Source organism: Heterodontus francisci, chromosome 30, assembly GCF_036365525.1.
Source record: "Heterodontus francisci isolate sHetFra1 chromosome 30, sHetFra1.hap1, whole genome shotgun sequence".
Taxonomy (NCBI): domain Eukaryota; kingdom Metazoa; phylum Chordata; class Chondrichthyes; order Heterodontiformes; family Heterodontidae; genus Heterodontus; species Heterodontus francisci.
In genome coordinates, this window is record NC_090400.1 from 8,654,968 (window position 1) to 8,672,860 (window position 17,893).

General features: G+C 43.1%; 1 protein-coding gene across 1 annotated transcript in view; it reads right to left on the reverse strand.

Annotated features, from left to right (window-relative positions):
- The window catches only part of zzef1 (zinc finger, ZZ-type with EF hand domain 1), a 305,676-nt gene that overhangs the window by 180,282 nt on the left and 107,501 nt on the right, over window positions 1-17,893 (reverse strand). Inside the window, 4 exon segments of the mRNA XM_068010068.1 lie at window positions 3,645-3,726; window positions 7,970-8,049; window positions 14,534-14,777; window positions 16,225-16,379. Of these exon segments, the coding sequence (XP_067866169.1) occupies window positions 3,645-3,726; window positions 7,970-8,049; window positions 14,534-14,777; window positions 16,225-16,379 (561 nt within the window).

Genomic DNA, 17,893 nt, shown 5'->3' on the forward strand with positions numbered 1-17,893 from the left:
GGTGCAGTGTCCAAACTCCTTCCCTGGCAGTGTTATGATAGCGCCATGCTTTCAGTAGTTCACCCTGTAAAGGCAATAATACTAACACCTCATCCCCTGGTTGAAATGTTTGGGTCTTAGCATGCTTGTCTGCCCATTTCTTCATGGTTGTTTTGAAAGCCTGAACCACTTTGCAGGCTCTCGTGAGCCGTTCCCGGAACGTGGATATATAATCTAACACAGAAGATTCGTCCCTCTGTTCTAAAAGCTTTTCTTTGATTAGTTTTAGAGGACCTCTTATCTCATGTCCATAAACTAATTCAAAAGGATTAAAACCTGTAGACTCATTAGGTGAATCCTAGTGGCAAACAAATGAAATTCCAGCCCTTTATCCCAATCATGACCGTATGCCCTAATCATCGTTTTGAGGGTCTGATGGTACCTTTCTAAAGCCCCTTGTGTCTGTGGGTGGTAAGCTGAAGATCAACTGTTATATCCAAATTACCCATAACTTCCTGAAATATTTTAGCCATAAAATTGGAACCTTGATCTGACTGAATCTCAATTGGTAATTCATATCTAGTGAAGAACTGGGTTAACTTCTCTACCACTACCTTAGCCGAAATTGTTCTCAAGGGAATGGCCTCTGGGAACTGTGTAGCCATATCCATGATAGTGAGTGTATATTGGTGTCCTGTTTTTGTTTTTGGTAAATATCCTACACAGTCTACCAACACCCTGCTAAATGGTTCCCCAAAAACTGGTATGGGAATTAGAGGTGCTGGTTTTATGGCAGCTTGCGGTTTTCCCACAATCTGACAAGTTTTACAAAACTGCACCAGTCCGTGGAAAAACCTGGCCAGTAAAAATGTCGACTTATACGTGATTGGGTCCTCCGGATCCTCACATGTCCCACTATAGGAATTTCATGGTCTATCCTGAATATTTCCTGGCAATACTAGGCAGTATCACTATCTGGTGACCTACCATCCTTGCTTTGTCCGCAGGTCCGTGAGGAGGTCTCCACTTCCTCATCACAATCCCATTTTTAATATAGTAGCCTTCCGGAACTCCTTCTGCCTCAGTTTCTGTTAAAGCAGATTGTGCCACTTTGTTTAACTCTGGATCAGCTTGCTGAGCCTTGATCAGAGAAGACTTACTGAATATTTCCTTCAGACTATCCAAATCCCCAAAGAAAGTTTCGGATATTCGGCTATCTGACTGTGGTGCCAATTTTATCTCCGACAATGGAACTTGATTAGACATTGCTCGGGTCACTACACATGAAGGAAAAATTCCTCGAACCTTTTCCTGCAACTGTTCTGTCTCTTTGACATCACTTGGTCTTTCCGTGACTACTGGAAAAGCTGCTACCTTTGCTCCAGCCAAATCATTCCCCAGGGGCAGGTCAACTCCGTCTACAGGCAAACTATGGACAACTCCGAGTTACCATTCCAGACATTAGGTCAGACTCTAGGTACACAAAGGTACAGGTATATACTCCATGTCAATACCATTCACTGAAACCTTGGCATTTAGTGCATTCTCTGGTGGAAAAGTTATGCCTTTCCCCAGCAAAAGAGTTTGGGTGGCTCCTGTATCCCTAAGTATAACTATAGGTTTACCTGCCTCACTTGAGGGATAAGGAGTTACTTTTCCTTTTGACACGAATTCCCCATAACTCTCAGATATCCTGTTCACGCCCCCTGCAATCACAGCAGTTTTTGTACTTGGCCCTACAACTGCAGTCAGAGCGACAGCCTGATCTGTCATATTCTTGGTCAGGGCCCCTTTCTCTGCATTGGCCTTATGTACCCCAATAAATCCTTTCAAATGACCCCAGTGAAAAATACATCCATGGAATCCTTTTCTATTTTCCCAAATAAAACCATATCCATAATTCTCTTCCTCAAAAAAAAATAGAAGCACTGTCATAACACTGCACCCCACACACCTCCAAAAAAAAAGTGTCAATTTGCAACAGGCACACAGGAGGTGGAAGAAAGTTTTCTTTGAGAACAGTGGAGAGAACATTGGAACAGAAGGAGGCCAATTCGCCCCTCAAGCCTGTTCTGCCATTCAATGAGATCATGGCTGATCTGTCAACTAACTCCGCCCCATATTCTTCAATATCTTTGCGTATCAAAAATCTACCTTCAGTTTTAAATTTAACTGATCTAGCATCAGTTGCCTTTTGTGTAAGAGAGTTACAAACTTATACCTCTCTTTGTGTGTAGAAGTGTTTCCTAACTGCAATCCTAAAAGTTCTGACTCTAATTTTTAGACCAAGTCCTAGACTGTCCAAATAGCAGAAATAGGTTCTCTCTATCTACCTTATCTGATCTCCGTAATATCTTGAAAAAATTCATCAAACATCCCTTAACCTTCTAAATTCCAGGAAATATAGCCCGAGTTTGTGTAATCTCTACCCATAACTTAATCTTTGGAGTCTACACTGCACTCTCTCCAAGGCCAATATATTCTTCACTAAAATAAAAGCAAAATACCGCTGATGCTGGAAATCTGAAACAAAAACAAAAAGTGCTGGAAATACTCAGCAGGCCTCCACTCAGTCTGAAAGCATGACCCCCGAGCCTCCGGTTGTTTGCCATTTCAACACTCCCCCTTGCTCTCATGCCAACATTTCTGTCTTTGGCCTACTCCAGTGTTCCAGTGAACATTAACGCAAGCTCGAGGAGCAGCACCTGATCTTTCGATTCGGCACTCTACAGCCTTGCGGATGGAACATCGATTTCAATAATTTCAGAGCATGACTGGCCTTTTTTCAATATTTTATTTTTTAACCATGTGCCTGCATTTCATGTAGTCAGAGCTGCTCATTATTCCAATACTAACACTCTCTCTGGCCTAATGCTTTGTCTTTCACCACAAGCATTAACATACTCTTTGCCTTTGTCCCAGGACAGCTTTGTTATTTAATCTCCCTCTTCCCCAAACACCTTCCCCTTTGTTCTATACCCCACCACCCCCCCCCTCCCCCCTTCACTTGCTTAAAGCGCAATTCTTTTCTAAACTTTGCCAATTCTGATGAAAGGTCACAAACCTGAAATGTTAACTTTGCTTCTCTCTCCATAGATGTCGTCAGACCTGCTGAGTATTTTCAGCACTTTGTGTTTTTGTTTCCAATATATTCTTCCTAAGGTATGGTGTCTGTTCACAACAATCTAAGGCTTTGTAAAGCTGAAGCATGACTTCCACTGCCTTGTATTCCAGTTCTCTAGATATAAAGGCCAGCATTCATTAGCCTTTTCTTTGCATCTGCTCATGATATTTTAGTGATCTATACACCTGGACTTCTCTTAGAACTCCTGCTGTTTCTAGCTTTTCACCATTTAGAAAGTACCTGTTCTATCCATTTTTTGTCCAAAGTGAATAACCTCACATTTGCTTGCATTGAAATCCATTTGTCCATTCACCTAATTTATCAATATCCCCTTGTAATTTTATGCTTCCATTTAAATTGCTTACAATGCCGTCTATCTTTGTGTCATGGGCAAATTTGGATATGTGGCCTTCTATCCCATCATCTAAGTCGCTAATAAATACAGCGAATAGTTGAGATCCCAACATAGATCCTTGGAAGACAACATTAGTCCTTTTGTTCCAAAGTCTACGGATAGAATTATGTGAATGTATTTACTCACTGATATTTTCTGGGTTCATCTTGTTGCCGTCTTGCACCTCTTTATCACTGATCATCATGAGATATTTCTGTTTACGTTCCATCTTGTTGAGGAGAGATGTGGGCAAAAGAAAGAAAAGTGAATCCACTTAAGATCATTCAACCAATATAGACCAAGCTACCATCATAACTGCTGCTGGCTTGTGGTCAGCTGTCCTAATATCTCCTATGGTTCAGTAGTTTGCTAATGCTGCTGTGAAGGGCCTTGGGACATTTTGCTACCTAAAGGGTGATATATAAGTGCAAGTTGCTGGTGTGGTTACCCAGGAATTACTTTTTTGAGGTACTTTCATGAAAAACAAACACTTCTGGCCATGTTCAAGAAGTCAGATCACCACCTTCACAAGGGTAATTAAGAATGGGCAACAAATGCTGGCATTGCTAGTAATGCCCACATCCCATGAAACAGATAAAAAAATAAAGTTGACAAAACACAATAATATTGCCAAAAAACAACCCAGTTTTAGCGAAATGTCCGGAGGTTCATATCTACCCATCTTTCCTACCATAGCCTTGGTCAATTATTTAATAATAACATTTTAACCTTAACAGCCTCCTCTCATTCATCTGCAAAGTGATGGCTGATTCATCAACATGGCCATTTTGCGACACCTATTCACCAATAACCCGCTCCCCAATGCACAGCTCTGGGTTCCACTCGAAGCACTCAGCTCCGGACCTCGTTTCCTGGACACAAGAGCCAAATGCCAGAGCAGATGCAAGATTAATGCCCTCAGCATCAAGGGAGCAGCCAGCCAGATATGACACAATGAATCCTGAACAAAATGACATCAATGTAGCGGTGGGGCGGGGGTGCAAGGGGAGAGTTCATCTATCAACCTGCCACAAAGGCAGGTGGTTTTGGTTGCTGGGCATCAATCATTATTGCCTCAGCTCCAGGACATTGCTGCAGGATTTCCTCAGGGAAGTGTTCCTCAGCTTTTTCACCAAATGACCTTTCTTCTGCCTTGAAAGATCAGAAGTGGAGCTATTTGCTGATGATTCCATTCCATTCACAACTCTTCCAATAATGCAGCAACCCCTGCCAACCTACAGTGGGACCGAGACAACTAAGTGATAGGTACCATTTATGCTACACATGTCAGGCAATGACCATCGCCAACAACTGCAGTGCAACCACGTGGAGTTGACCTTCAACAGCATCACCACTGTTGAGTTGACCATTAAAATATAATGGAGTACACAAGTGAACTCTTTACACTCCGTACTTGATCATATTTTTTTCAAACACAAAGTGAATAACTGTAACTAATACAACAATGGATTTCAAGATCTGTTCAGTAAAGCCTCCGTTACAAGTAACCAAAATGTATAGTACAGTTTTTTTGCTTGACAAGCCAACTTAACTAGGTAAGATAACTAACTGTCTGCTATATTTCATTCCTCCACAGGATGGCAATGTTACTTCTCAATCCATGACAAGAACCGTGTTTCTTGCTTCTCCAAAAGGAGACAGCACAGCTCCACTCCATCTGTTACAACAAATTCATATCAAAAGATATCACATTTTCTTCCACTACCCGTGAGAAATACCAAAGGAAATTCATTATTTAACAGAAAATCCCCGATAGCTGACCCTACAGTGTAGAAATTATAATCTCCCTTCACAGGTATGGGTCTGAGAAGCAGAACAGCAAAGTGCTGGACAAGTCCATGTTTTACTCTATCCCACCCCTCACCCTAAATTTCAGATTCACATTGCAAAAAGAAAATGACCTATAAAAACCCAAACAAGGAGAGAAACGCCCTTTTAAGGACTGTTCTCATGTCAATGGCCAAAATCAGTCCAATCATTCTAGAATTCTATTATTTCTCTAACTTCAGCACAGATATAGAATTACATGGAATTTACAGCACAGAAAATGACCATTCAGCCCAACTGCTCTATGCCAGCCTTTATGCTCCCCATGAGCCTCTTCTCACTCTACATTATCTCTCCTTATCCATATATCCGCCCATTAATTTCTCCCTCAAGCAGTTATCTAGCTTCCCCTTAAAGGCATCGATAGTATTCGCCTCAACTATTTCTTCTGATGGAGAATTCCAGATTCTAATCACTCCCTGTATAAAGTTTAGCCTAAATTCTTCATTGGATTTATTAGTGGCTATTCTGTATTTATGGTCCCTAGTTCTGGATGCTCCCAAAAGTGGAAACTTTTTCACTATGTGAATCCCGTCCTAATTTTCAAGATCTCTATCAGGTCACCCCTCAGCCCAGTCCCAGTTTGTTCAGTCTTTCCTGATAGTTATAACCTTCAGTTCTGGTAGCATCTTGTAAATCATTTTGCACCTTCGCCAGTGCCTCTATATCCTTTCTGTAATATGGAGATCAATATTTTAAGCGTGGTCTAACCAAGATTCAGTACAAGTTTAACATAGCATTCCTGCTTTTCATTTCCAGTACTTTGTATTCACTATGACCTTGTGAACTTGTGTTGCTATTTTTAATGATTTGTAAATGTGTATGCTTAGTTCACTATTGCATTCAGACTCTAATTTTCCAAGCAGTATGTGGCCACCTTATTCCTCCAACAAAAATGCACCTCATATTTAGCTTTATTGAAATTAATTTACCATCTACCCTTCTCAAGTTTGTTACTGTTTGATATTTCATCACTGTCTTCCTTGGTATTAACTATACCCCCAATTTGGAGTGATCTGATACTTGTCTGATTCACATCGCCGATCCCTGTGGACCACCACTTCCCACCTTTCACCAGGCTGAGTATCTACCTTCAACCCCTACTCTGTTTTGCTTTATAGACAGCTTGCTGTTCATCCTGCTACTTATCACCTGAGTTCACATGTTCTGACCTTAAGTCACAAGTCTACTATACAGTACATGGGACTGGATTAATCTCCACTTGGAGAGGCAGGGATTAATCAGGGATAGTCAGGGGGGGGATCGTGTCTAAGAAACTTGATTGAATTTTTCGAGGCGATGATTAGATGTGTAGATGAGGGTAAAGCAGTTGATGTAGTCCACATGGACTTCAGTAAGGCTTTAGATAAGGTCCCACATGGGAGATTGTTAAGAAGGTAAGAGCCCATGGGATCGAAGGCAATTTGGCAAATTGGATGCAAAATTGGTTTAATGGCAGGAGGCAGAGGGTGATGGTCGAGGGTTGTTTCTGCGAGTGGAAGCCTGTGACCAGTGGTGTACCGCAGGGATCGGTGCTGGGACCCTTGCTGTTTGTAGTGTACATTAATGATTTAGTTGTGAATATGGTAAGTTTGCAGATGACACGAAGATTGGTGGTGTCGTAAACAGTGAGGAGGAAAGCCTTAGATTACGGGACGACATAGATGGGCTGGTAAGGTGGGCAGAGCAGTGGCAAATGGAATTTAATCCTGATAAGTGTGAGGTGATGCATTTTGGGAGGACTAACAAGGCACGGAAATATACAATAGATGGTAGGACCCTAGGAAGTACAGAGTGTCCGGGGGAACTTGGTATACTTGTCCATAGATCACTGAAAGCAGCAGCACAGGTAGATAAGGTGGCTAGGAAGGCATATGGGATACTTGCCTTTATTAGCCGAGGCACAGAATATAAGAGCAGGGAGGTTATGATGGAGCGGTATAAAACGCTAGTTAGGTCACAACTGGAGTACTGTGTACAGTTCTGGTCGCCACACTATAGGAAGGATGTGATTGCACTGGAGAGGGTGCAGAGGAGATTCACCAGGATGCTGCCTGTGCTGGAGCATTTCAGCTATGAAGAGAGACTGGATAGGCTGGGGTTGTTTTCCTTAGAGCAGAGAAGGCTGAGAGGGGGGGACCTGATTGAGGTATACAAAATTATGAGGGGCATAGATAGGAAGAACTTTTTTCCCTTAGCGGAGGTGTCAATAACCAGGGGGCATAGATTTAAGGTAAGGGGCAAGAAGTTTACACGGGATGAGGGAAATTTTTTCACCCAGAGGTTGGTTGGAATCTGGAACACACTGCCTGAAGGGGCAGTAGCGCCAGAAACCCTCACAACATTTAAGAAGTATTTAGATGAGCACTTGAAACACCATAGCATACAAGGCTACGGGCCAAGTGGTGGAAAATGGGATCAGAATAGATAGGTGCTTGATGGTCGGCAAGGACACGGTGGGCCGAAGGGGCTGTTTGTGTGCTGTACGACTCTATGACCTTATCGAAGGCCTTTTGAAAATTTAAGTATATCTACTTTACCGTCATCTAGCCCCGGGATCTTCTTCAAAGACAACAGAGAAATGAATTAATAGGAATGAAAATGCCATCTTTTTGGAAACATACCATCCAAGTCTTCATTCCTTCGGCCAATGTGTACACTTCTGCCATCTCTTCAGTGAAACCTGAGGTGCCTCCGCTTGTAACTACAGAAACACAGAGAAGCACAATAGATTAATGCAAATCTAAGATTGAATGCCCATTACTTATAACAGGTTGCTTTCTGTATAAGTGCTCTGCCCATTACAAGCAGCTGTTCAATTTATCCCTCAAGAACATTTTTTATTCGTTCTTAGGATGTGAGCGTCACTGGCAAGGCCAGCACTTGTTGCCCATCTCTAATTGCCTTGAGAAGGTGGTGGTGAGCTGCTGCCTTGAAGTGTTGCAGTCCACCTGGTGTAGGTACTCCCACAGTGCTGTAAGGGAGGAGGTTCTAGGTTTTTGACCCAACAGTGAAGCAGCAGTGATGTAGTTCTGAGTCAGGATGATGACTTGGAGGGGAACTTGCAGGTGCTGGTGCTCCCATGTGTCTACTCTCCTTGTCCTGCTAGGTGGTAGAGTTCGGGGGTCCGGAAGGTGCTGTCAAAGGAGCGAGTTGCTGCAGTTCATCTTGTAGATGGAACATACTGCTGCCACTGTGCATTGGCAGTAGAGGGACTGAATGTGAAATAGAAGGGTGGTGGATGGCGTGTCGATCAAATGGGCTGCTTTGCCCTGGATGGTCTTGAGCTTCTTGAGTTTTTTGAGGCTGCACTCATCCAGGCAAAAGGAGAGAATTCCATCACACTCCTGGCTTGTGCTAGGCTTTGGGGAGTCAGGAGATGGTTACTCGCTGCAAAATTCCCAGCCTCTAACCTGCTCTTGTCGCCACAGCATGTATATGGCTGATCTAGTTAAGTTTCTTGTCAATGGTAACCCCCCAGGATGGGGAGTGTTGTTGAGCAGAGAGACCTTGGGGTGCAAGTACATAGTTCCCAGAAAGTAGCAACACAGGTAGACAGGGTGGTGTAGAAGGCGTATGGCATGCTTGCCTTCATCGGCCAAGGCATTGAGTACAAGAGTTGGGACGTCATGTTGCAGTTGTACATAACATTGTTTAGGCCGCATTTGGAGTAGTGTGTGCAGTTCTGGTCGCCGCACTACAGGAAAGATGTGATTAAGCTAGAGAGGGTGCAGAAAAGATTCACAAGGTTGTTGCCTGGTTTGGAGGGCTTGAGTTATAAAGAGAGATTGGATAGGCTGGGTCTGTTTTCCCTGGAGCTAAGGAGGTTGGAGAGGGGATATGATGGAGGTATATAAAATTATGAGAGGCATAGATAGGGTAGATAGCCAGAGTCTGTTCCCCATGGTAGGGGTGATTAAAACTAGAGGGCATAAATTTAAGGTGAGAGGGAGGAGGTTTAAAAGGGATCAAAGGGGTAAATGTTTCACACAAAGAATAGTGGGTATCTGGAATGAGCTGCCTGAGGTGGTGTCTAGGCAATGACACCTAGTGGTGGTGGAGGCAGGAAGAGTAGCAACATTTAAGAGGCATCTGGACAGGTACTTGAATGAGCAAGGCATAGAGGGATATGGAATTAATGCAGGCAGGTGGGATTAGTATAGATAGGCATGATGGTCGGCATGGACGCGGTGGGCCGAAGGGTCTGTTTCTATGCTGTATGACTCTATGATGTTGATGGTCAGAGATTCAGCGATGATAATGCTGTTGAATGTCAAAGGAGGACAGTTAGATTCTCCCTTGTTGAAGATGGCTATTGCCTGGCACTTGTGTAGCACAAATGTTAGCTGTGACTGATCAGCCCAAGTTTGCATGTTGTCTGGGTCTTGTTGCATGCAGGCACGGACTGCTTCGGTATCTGAGCAGTTGCGAATGGTACTGAACACTGTACAATCATCAGCAAACATTCCCACTTCTGACCTAACGTTGGAAGGAAGGTCATTGTTGAAGCAGCTGAAGATGGTTGGGCCTAGGACACTACCCTGAGGAACTCCTGCAGCGATGTACTGTAGTTCAACTTTGTTCAACTCCATAATTCAACTTAAGCTTCTGGATTGGATGTTCCAACTGTGGCACACCAGCAGTATCACCTGTAGCTCACAATGGTTACAGCTGATCCCAGTACTCAGTTTTACATTTCTATGTTAACTCTCTTCTGATGATCTAAATTGTAATGCTATTAGACCAGTCTAATTGGAATTCTAATTTGGCTGGTCAGGGCTGAGCTGTAATATTTTAGACTGGATGAGCAGGATCTACAGTAAAACAAGGTGCTGCCCATAACTCACAGGCACTGATGGATTACATGGCTAGATAATTCACCGACATGTCTGGTTAATAGGGCCCTCATTAAGAATGCATTGATCAACTGGGGCAAAATTCAGGAAATCCCTCCCGAACAGCATTGTACCTACACTAAATGGACTGTAGGGATGGGCAATAAATGCCGGCCTTGCTAGCGATGCTTACATTCCAAAAGAAAAAGTTTCAAAACTGGTGGGATTTGGCCAGCCTTTGCCTAAACAGTTGCAAGCAAAAGAATTTGTCCAAATAGAACAATGTTGTCAAAAGGTAGATATTGGCATGGAGGAGACCGACTGCTCTACCGTGTCACCAGTGCTAGCTGGCAAACAATGGCGTGAGACCTTCCAAGAGGGAATGAAAACTGGGATGCGATGTCACTCCATGCACAGCAGTCAATTATGGAGTATCTTTGATTTTTTAGTTTGACAGTCAATGGAGGAGAGGAGAAAGACAGCAGCTCTATAAAACAGGGCCCTCCTAGCACATGTTCAGTGATTATGAACAGAAAGAGTACAAGAATCAAGAGATCGCAACTAACTACAAAACAGCAATAAAACAAAAACTGCAAATAAGTCCCCTTCCCCAGATTGTTCTTAACATTTTTTATTCAACTTCCCTCTATACAGCAGAGTTAAAACAAATGGAAAACAGAAACTATCTGCAAGTCACTGGAGACATTTAGAGGGAGGAACATCGCACACCGGTTGGTTGGCTTCAAGTTGTACATTTATAAATAAAAGTATAGCTTTTGAGATTTCCTCCAGTGGAAATGCATTGCATCTTTCACAGCATATGGAGGGCTAAGTGAAACCTGTGCCAATGTAAATCAATCACACTACCTACAGCAAGACAGGCATAAACTTTCATCTCCATTAATAACAAATCCATTATCATTTTCTGGCACTCCTTTGCTTCTTTTCAAAACAAAAGAGGAGCAATTTAAAATGCCCAAGTTATTTTTGACTAAAGAACTGCATTTGGGTAGCTTAAAAAAAAATGTTAACTATATTCTACCCTATGGGAGTGGGTGAGCTTTGTTTTTATGATCCATTTCACCCTTAGAGACCTGCTACTTGGGATGTTAGGGCCAAAAAGGATTACAGCACAGAGGGCAGCCATTCAGCCCAATGGGTCTGTGTTGAAAGTAATCCAAATTAATCCCTCTGCCTCTCTTTCTCTCTCCATAGCCTCACATCTTTCTGTGCATCTTAGCCTATTTGTCATTAAAATGGTCTCTGGACTCCATTCTCTGACAATCCAAGTATGAACAAAGTAATAACTGATCAAGGACGGTCTGCACAGATTTGCCTCGTTTCCATTTCATGTAGAATAATGGAATTGATTATCAACAGTAAACTTGTTTCTCTCTACAACAGCAACTTCTGTACGTCCCAAAGCACTTAATACAATTAAAGTCTTGGAACCTATTACAAGGGAGGTATTAACAGGGCACTCAGAAAATCATAATATAAGACAGTGTCACTACAGTGTTACAAAAAGGAAATCGTGTTTGACAAACGTATTAGAGTTTTTTTGAGGGTGTAACCAGCAGGGTAGATAAAGGGGAGTCAGTGGATGTAGTGCATTTGGATTTCCAAAAGGCACCCAATAAGGTGCCACATAAAAGGAGTAAAAGGAGAGAGAGAGAGAGAGAGAGAGAGAGAAAGAGAGAGAGAGAGAGAGAAAGCAAGCGGGCGGGAGGCCCAAGAGCACAGTGGGAATAAAGCACAGGCAGTGAGAGACACAGTACTGCGAGATCAACAAAAAAATCATGGAGTGACATCACAGGACAGCAGGTAGGTGATGTCTGGAAAGTATTAAGGTCTCTTTTTCTCTAAATGTGGGAGGTGGCTTAAACTAGGGCCAGAAAACTAAAGTACTGTATTAAATTTATAACATAACTAGTTAAACTAATTAATAAAACTACAAATAAATAAAACATTTCAGTTAACTCCCTATAAAATAAAGTAACGCAAGCACAAGGGAAGCAGCTGAGTACTGAGCAGCCGGTAAATCCATATTTATTTAAGTCATAAGTGTATTTTGGTTAAGTCAGTTATCAGTCTAATAAATAAAGATATGGCAGGGCATCCCAGTTCCAGAGTGCACAGTCTGTTCCATGTGGAAACTCCATGATGCTTCTCGTATCCTGGACAACCATATGTGCAGGAAGTGTTATCAGCTGGAGCAGCTTGAGCTCCAGGGTTCAGAATGGTACATCCACAAACTTTAGAGTTTTGTGGATAGCACATTTCTGGATGCAGTCACTCCGCAGCCTAACAGTATGCAGGCAGAGGGGGAATGGGTGGCGCCAGGCAGTCAAGGACCACCAGGCAGGTAGTGCAAGAAACCCCAGAGTGCATCTCGCTCTCCAACCGGTATTCAGTTCTGAATACAGGAGAGAGTGACAGTTCCTCTGGGAAGTGCGGTCAGAACCAAATCCACAGCACCAAGGCTGGCTCAACTGTACAGGGGGGCAAGAGGAAGATTGGGAAAGCAATCGTGATGGGAATTCTAAAGTTAGGGGAACAGACAGGCATATCTGCAGCTGCAGACATGAATCCAAGTTGGTATGTTGCCTCTCTGCTTGCAGGTGAAGTATGTCACTGAGCAACTCGGAGGGTGACGGTGAACAACCAGTAAGCATGATCCAGATCAGTAGCAACAATGTAGGTAGAAAGAAGGATGAAGCCCTGCAGGTAGATGTTAGGGAGCTACGAAAGAAACTAGCAAGCAGGATCCCAAAAGGTAGTAATCTGTGGATTACTCCTGGTGCCACACGCTAACGAGTACAGAAATAGGAGGATAGAGATGAACTCTTCGCTGGAGAGATGGTGCAGGAGGCAGGCCTTTAGGTTCCTGGGACATTGGGACCAGTTCTGGGGCAGATGGGACCTGTGCTGCTGGATGGGTTGCACCTGAACAGAGCCAGGACCAATGTCCTTCCAGGATGGTTTGCTAATGCTATTGGGGAGGGTTTAAAATAACTTGGCAGGGGGATGGAAATCAGGAAGTAACAGGAGAAGAAAAACCAGGCGCAGAAAGATGGAGACAGATAGCACGACAGTAAGAAATAGTAACGGTATTAGGGTTAGAGTAACAGGGAATGCAATAAGGCCCAAATTAGGGTTGCTGTGCATGTACGTGAACACACGGAGTGTGGCAAATAAGGCTGGCGAGCTGCAGCCGTAGATAGCCACGTGGCAATATAATGTCATAGCAACAACGAAGACTTGGCTCAAAAAAAGATCAGGACTGGGTACGAAATATACTTAGACACAAGGTGTTCAGCAAAGATCAGAAAGGAAAGAAAGGAGGAAGGGTGGCAGTTTTGATTAAGGAGAACACTGCAGTCCTGGAAAGAGAGGATGTCCTAAAGGGTCAAGGACAGAATCTATCTGGTTAGAACTAAGAAACAATATAGGTACCATTACACTACTGGGTGCATTCTATAGGCCACCAAATAGTGAGAAAAATATAGAGGAATAAATTTGTAGGGAAATTACAGAGAAGTGATAAAACTATAGATAGTCATAATGGGGGACTTTAATTATCCTAATATAGACTGGGATAATAATAGTGAAAAGTGCAGAGAGGGGGAAATCTTTCTGAGGTGCATTTCCTAAAGCAGTATGTTTTCGATCCAATGAGGAAGGAGGCATTGCTAGATTTGTTACTGGGCAGTGAGGTGGGACTGTGTGTCAGTTTTGGCAGGACAAGAACTATAAGTGGATTCCGAGGCACTTCTTGCAGTTTGTTGACACAGGACAATAGTGTGACATACCCATTACATTCGCCAGAGCTGGCGGGCATCCATAAAGACAGGGCTAAATTGTGGCGAGTCGAAGAGACTTAGTAGTTGGCAGGAAAAAAGACAGAGGCGCAAGGGGAGAGCCAACTGTGTAACAGCCCCGACAAACAAATTTCTCTGCAGCACCTGTGGAAGAGCCTGTCACTCCAGAATTGGCCTTTATAGCCACTCCAGGCGCTGCTTCACAAACCACTGACCACCTCCAGGCGCGTATCCATTGTCTCTCGAGATAAGGAGGCCCAAAAGAAAAAGAAAGACCCATTGTATTGCAGTGTGAAAAGGAGCAGTTTAAACTGTTGAATTCCCCTTCTTCATCAAGTACTGGTCCCAATTTGTACTTATTAATTTAGGTGGCCAGTTACCATTAATAGGCTGGAGAAAGCCTTGAAAACTTGGTGGTATTTAAACATTTCCACAGATTTCTTTTATAATGCAACATAGGAAATCAAAATTAAGTACACATTTCTTTTGAATTAATTTTTATAGGCTTTCTTCCCCAAAAAGTATAGTTTACCATAGGTTCTCAGTGCACTGTGAAGATCAGGGCAGTGGTACATCATGGCAGCAAAGACAGAGTTCACAGCTTGGTCAACTTTTGACCCAAGACCAAATCCACCAACTACTTCCGACTTTGCCGACTGTTTCTTGCATAGGTTTATAAGTCTCTTAATTAGGTCGGGCTGTGAGTCAGAGGAATCCTCTTGTGAAGGATCCCAAAGAGCAATCTGAACCAGGAACTTTTGAACATCATTCTTGCTCTACAACACACAACAGACAAAGTACAAAAGGGTTATTTCCTGTTTCTGATCTTAGAAACAACACTTTCCTTTACAGATTAGGTTGTGGGGGGGGACACAAAACTAAAATTACATCCTACTTTACAAAATGTAAATCAACTCTTCATTTAGTCAAAAACATTACGTGATATTTAACCAGAAGAATAACTCCAAACCTGTCCCTTAAGCGTCTCTTCCATTGCAATTCCAGATGCACCTCTAATAGGTGCAGCAGCTCATGGATTCATTTGTCACCAAGACAGAGGCACTCCACTCAGCTATCTCCATTGCGACGCTTTAATCCTCAACACCAAAGCCTCTTCCCACTCTAGTCTGAACCTGAACCTTCATCTCTGTCCCGTTTCATTCTCAACTTCCCCACCCTGTCCAGGCTCATTTCAGCTATGAAATCTAACTTTTACTCAGTCAATACCATTCCCAATACTGACCACCCAACTTCCCTTCTTGGTCCTCATGCTGGCTGACATGGCAAACAGTTCCTTCTCCTCAGTCATCAACTCCTCCCATTCAAGTCTGATTCCCCTGTTCAGAAAACACATCAACTCCCTAGATCCGCACTACCACCCAATTTCGAAGCTTCTTCAGTGTGTTGCCACCCACCACCTCCATGCACATCTCTCCTACAACTTTGTTTGAATCTCTTCCAGCTGGCTTACCCCCCTCCCAAATGACTGAAATGTCCTGAACTAGAGTCACAAATGATATTCTCTGTGACATTCTTGCATTATTCCCCACACATCCTCTTTATAGTCATTAACATTGCTAAATAGATCCTTAAACAGGGCTCCAAAGGCAAGTGATAAACATCTCAAGGGCAGATGTCAGATTGATTTTGATCACATCACCTGCACATCTGATATTATACTCCATAATTTAGACAACAGTGGACTAGTGATTATTGGCACAGGATGAGCAGCCCAGGGGACGCAAGTTCAAATCCCACCATAGCAAGTTGTCAAATTGAGCTCAATACATCTGATAATTTGTGGAACGCCAAACCTACTTGTTCTGGTCTTTATATGACTGCAGGCCTACACTATGAGGTTGACTCTGAATGCCCTCGATGCGATTAGGGATGGACAATAAATACTGCCTTGCCAATGTTGACCCTGTCTCAATTACAAAAAATTCCAATTAAAGGCAGAAGTTGAAGTTTAACAAATACTGAACTCATCAACTCAGATTTAGTCTGAGCAGCAATTTTATGCATGACTGTGGTTAAAATTTCTGGTTAGCATTTTCTCATTTTCAACAAAACCCAAGTTCAGCCCAACAAAACAAAAACAGAAAGTGCTGGATGTGGAAAGAAAATCTGAGTTAACGTTTCAGGTCGATGACCTTTCATCCTAGTTCAGCCCAGATGCGTATCTACTTGCAGACCAGCCAAGGTATTTAAATGTAAATTTACCAGTTCTGTGCCTTGTGGTGGTGTGCTGTCTAATGTTCCTGCTGTACATGGACTTATTCCTGTACATGTTCCATGTCTTAAGATAGGCTTCCAGAGCTGACACTCCACAACAGATGTAACCTTCTCCACAGGTAACTCAACAGTAGGAAGCAGTCCTTTAAAGAGAAAAATATGCAAGATAAAAATGTCCTTGGCAACATTGAGTACTTAATTGTTATGTGACATGACTCAATTATCTACAGGATGTAAAGGAAGAAAGATATTGCAGTTATATAATGCCTTTCATGAATTCCAATACATCCCAAAGCTCTTCAAGTTCAATGATGTGCTTTTGTGGTGCTGTAACATAGGAATAAATATTGGCTCAGACTCCGTGGAGAGCTCCCTCTTCTTCAAATAGTGCGAAAGGATCTTTTGTAGCCTCCCGCGAGGGCAGTTGGGGCTTTGGTTTAATGTTTCATCCAAAAGACGGCACCTCTGACTGTAGTAGTCTCTCAGTACTGCATTAGAGTGTCAGCCTATAAATTATATGTTCACGTCTCTGGAGTGGGACTTGAACCCACGAGTCGGAAGCAAGAGTGCTGCCCACTGAGTCAAGGCCAAGACCTGCACAGCTTTCTTCAGCAAAATTAGAAGTTTAACAAAAAGATTACTAAAGAATTTCCATACATAATTCAAACTGTTGTATAAAAGAGGTGCAGCATTCAGTTTCAACTGTTACACCTTTCAAGAAATGGTTACTTTTCTTCTAATTCTTGTTTTCCCACAAACAGGTCCTTATTGCTTCTTCTACCCTTTGCTATATTCCATCTTGAACTAGGAAGGCACAAAGGCTCCAAAAATTAGCAGGCCCACGCCACCATCAGGAGTGCAGCAGACTGGGTGCCGGTGACCTCTTCTCCTGACGCTGCCGGAATCTTAGGGATCAAAGGAGGTCACCTCATTTAATTGCATTTGCAGACATCTGAGGCACTGTGAACATAACACTGGCACCCAAAGAGGAGGGGGAGGGGTTGAGGGTAACAGTGCTGGCCAACTTGCCCTTTTCTCCTTCTGTAATCATGGGTCATTTGACTGCTCCCACGAGCCTCTATTATGAAGGGGCTGACTCTACCCACTGCCAGGGTTTCAATGAGGTTCCAAGCCGAGAGCCCTAGGTGGGCCCCACTTATACCCACCTATGCACCAGGTTCATCTCAGCAAAGGCTGCTGGGAGAGTGGGCGGCCAGGATGAAAGAAATTGCCAATGTTGAAATGTACTCCCCCTGCCCCGCTCCCTTCCTGATGTCATCAGGCCACAGATAAGATCCCACCGCCTCCATCCCAGGCCACTCTTGGCTGACCAATGCTCAGCGGGCACCGTTCAACTTCAGATTATCAGGGCCTCTGTGGGACATGTTCCACTCTCCCATCAGCAGAGAGGAGACGCCCTTTTAATAGTGAAGTTCTTCCAGCTTGCACCTCTCTACCTCACACTACCATCTCCTCCCCACCAGCCCTGATAACTGAAAAGTTTTCCATTGAAAGTTCATGAAAACTCACCTGCTGAGGAAGAACTGATATGATTAAATACCAGTTAACACTGGTGATTGGGAAGGAAATTCCCTTTTATAAAATAAGGAAATAAATATTTATTTTATAAATAAACTTTTATTTTATTTCTGCAAAA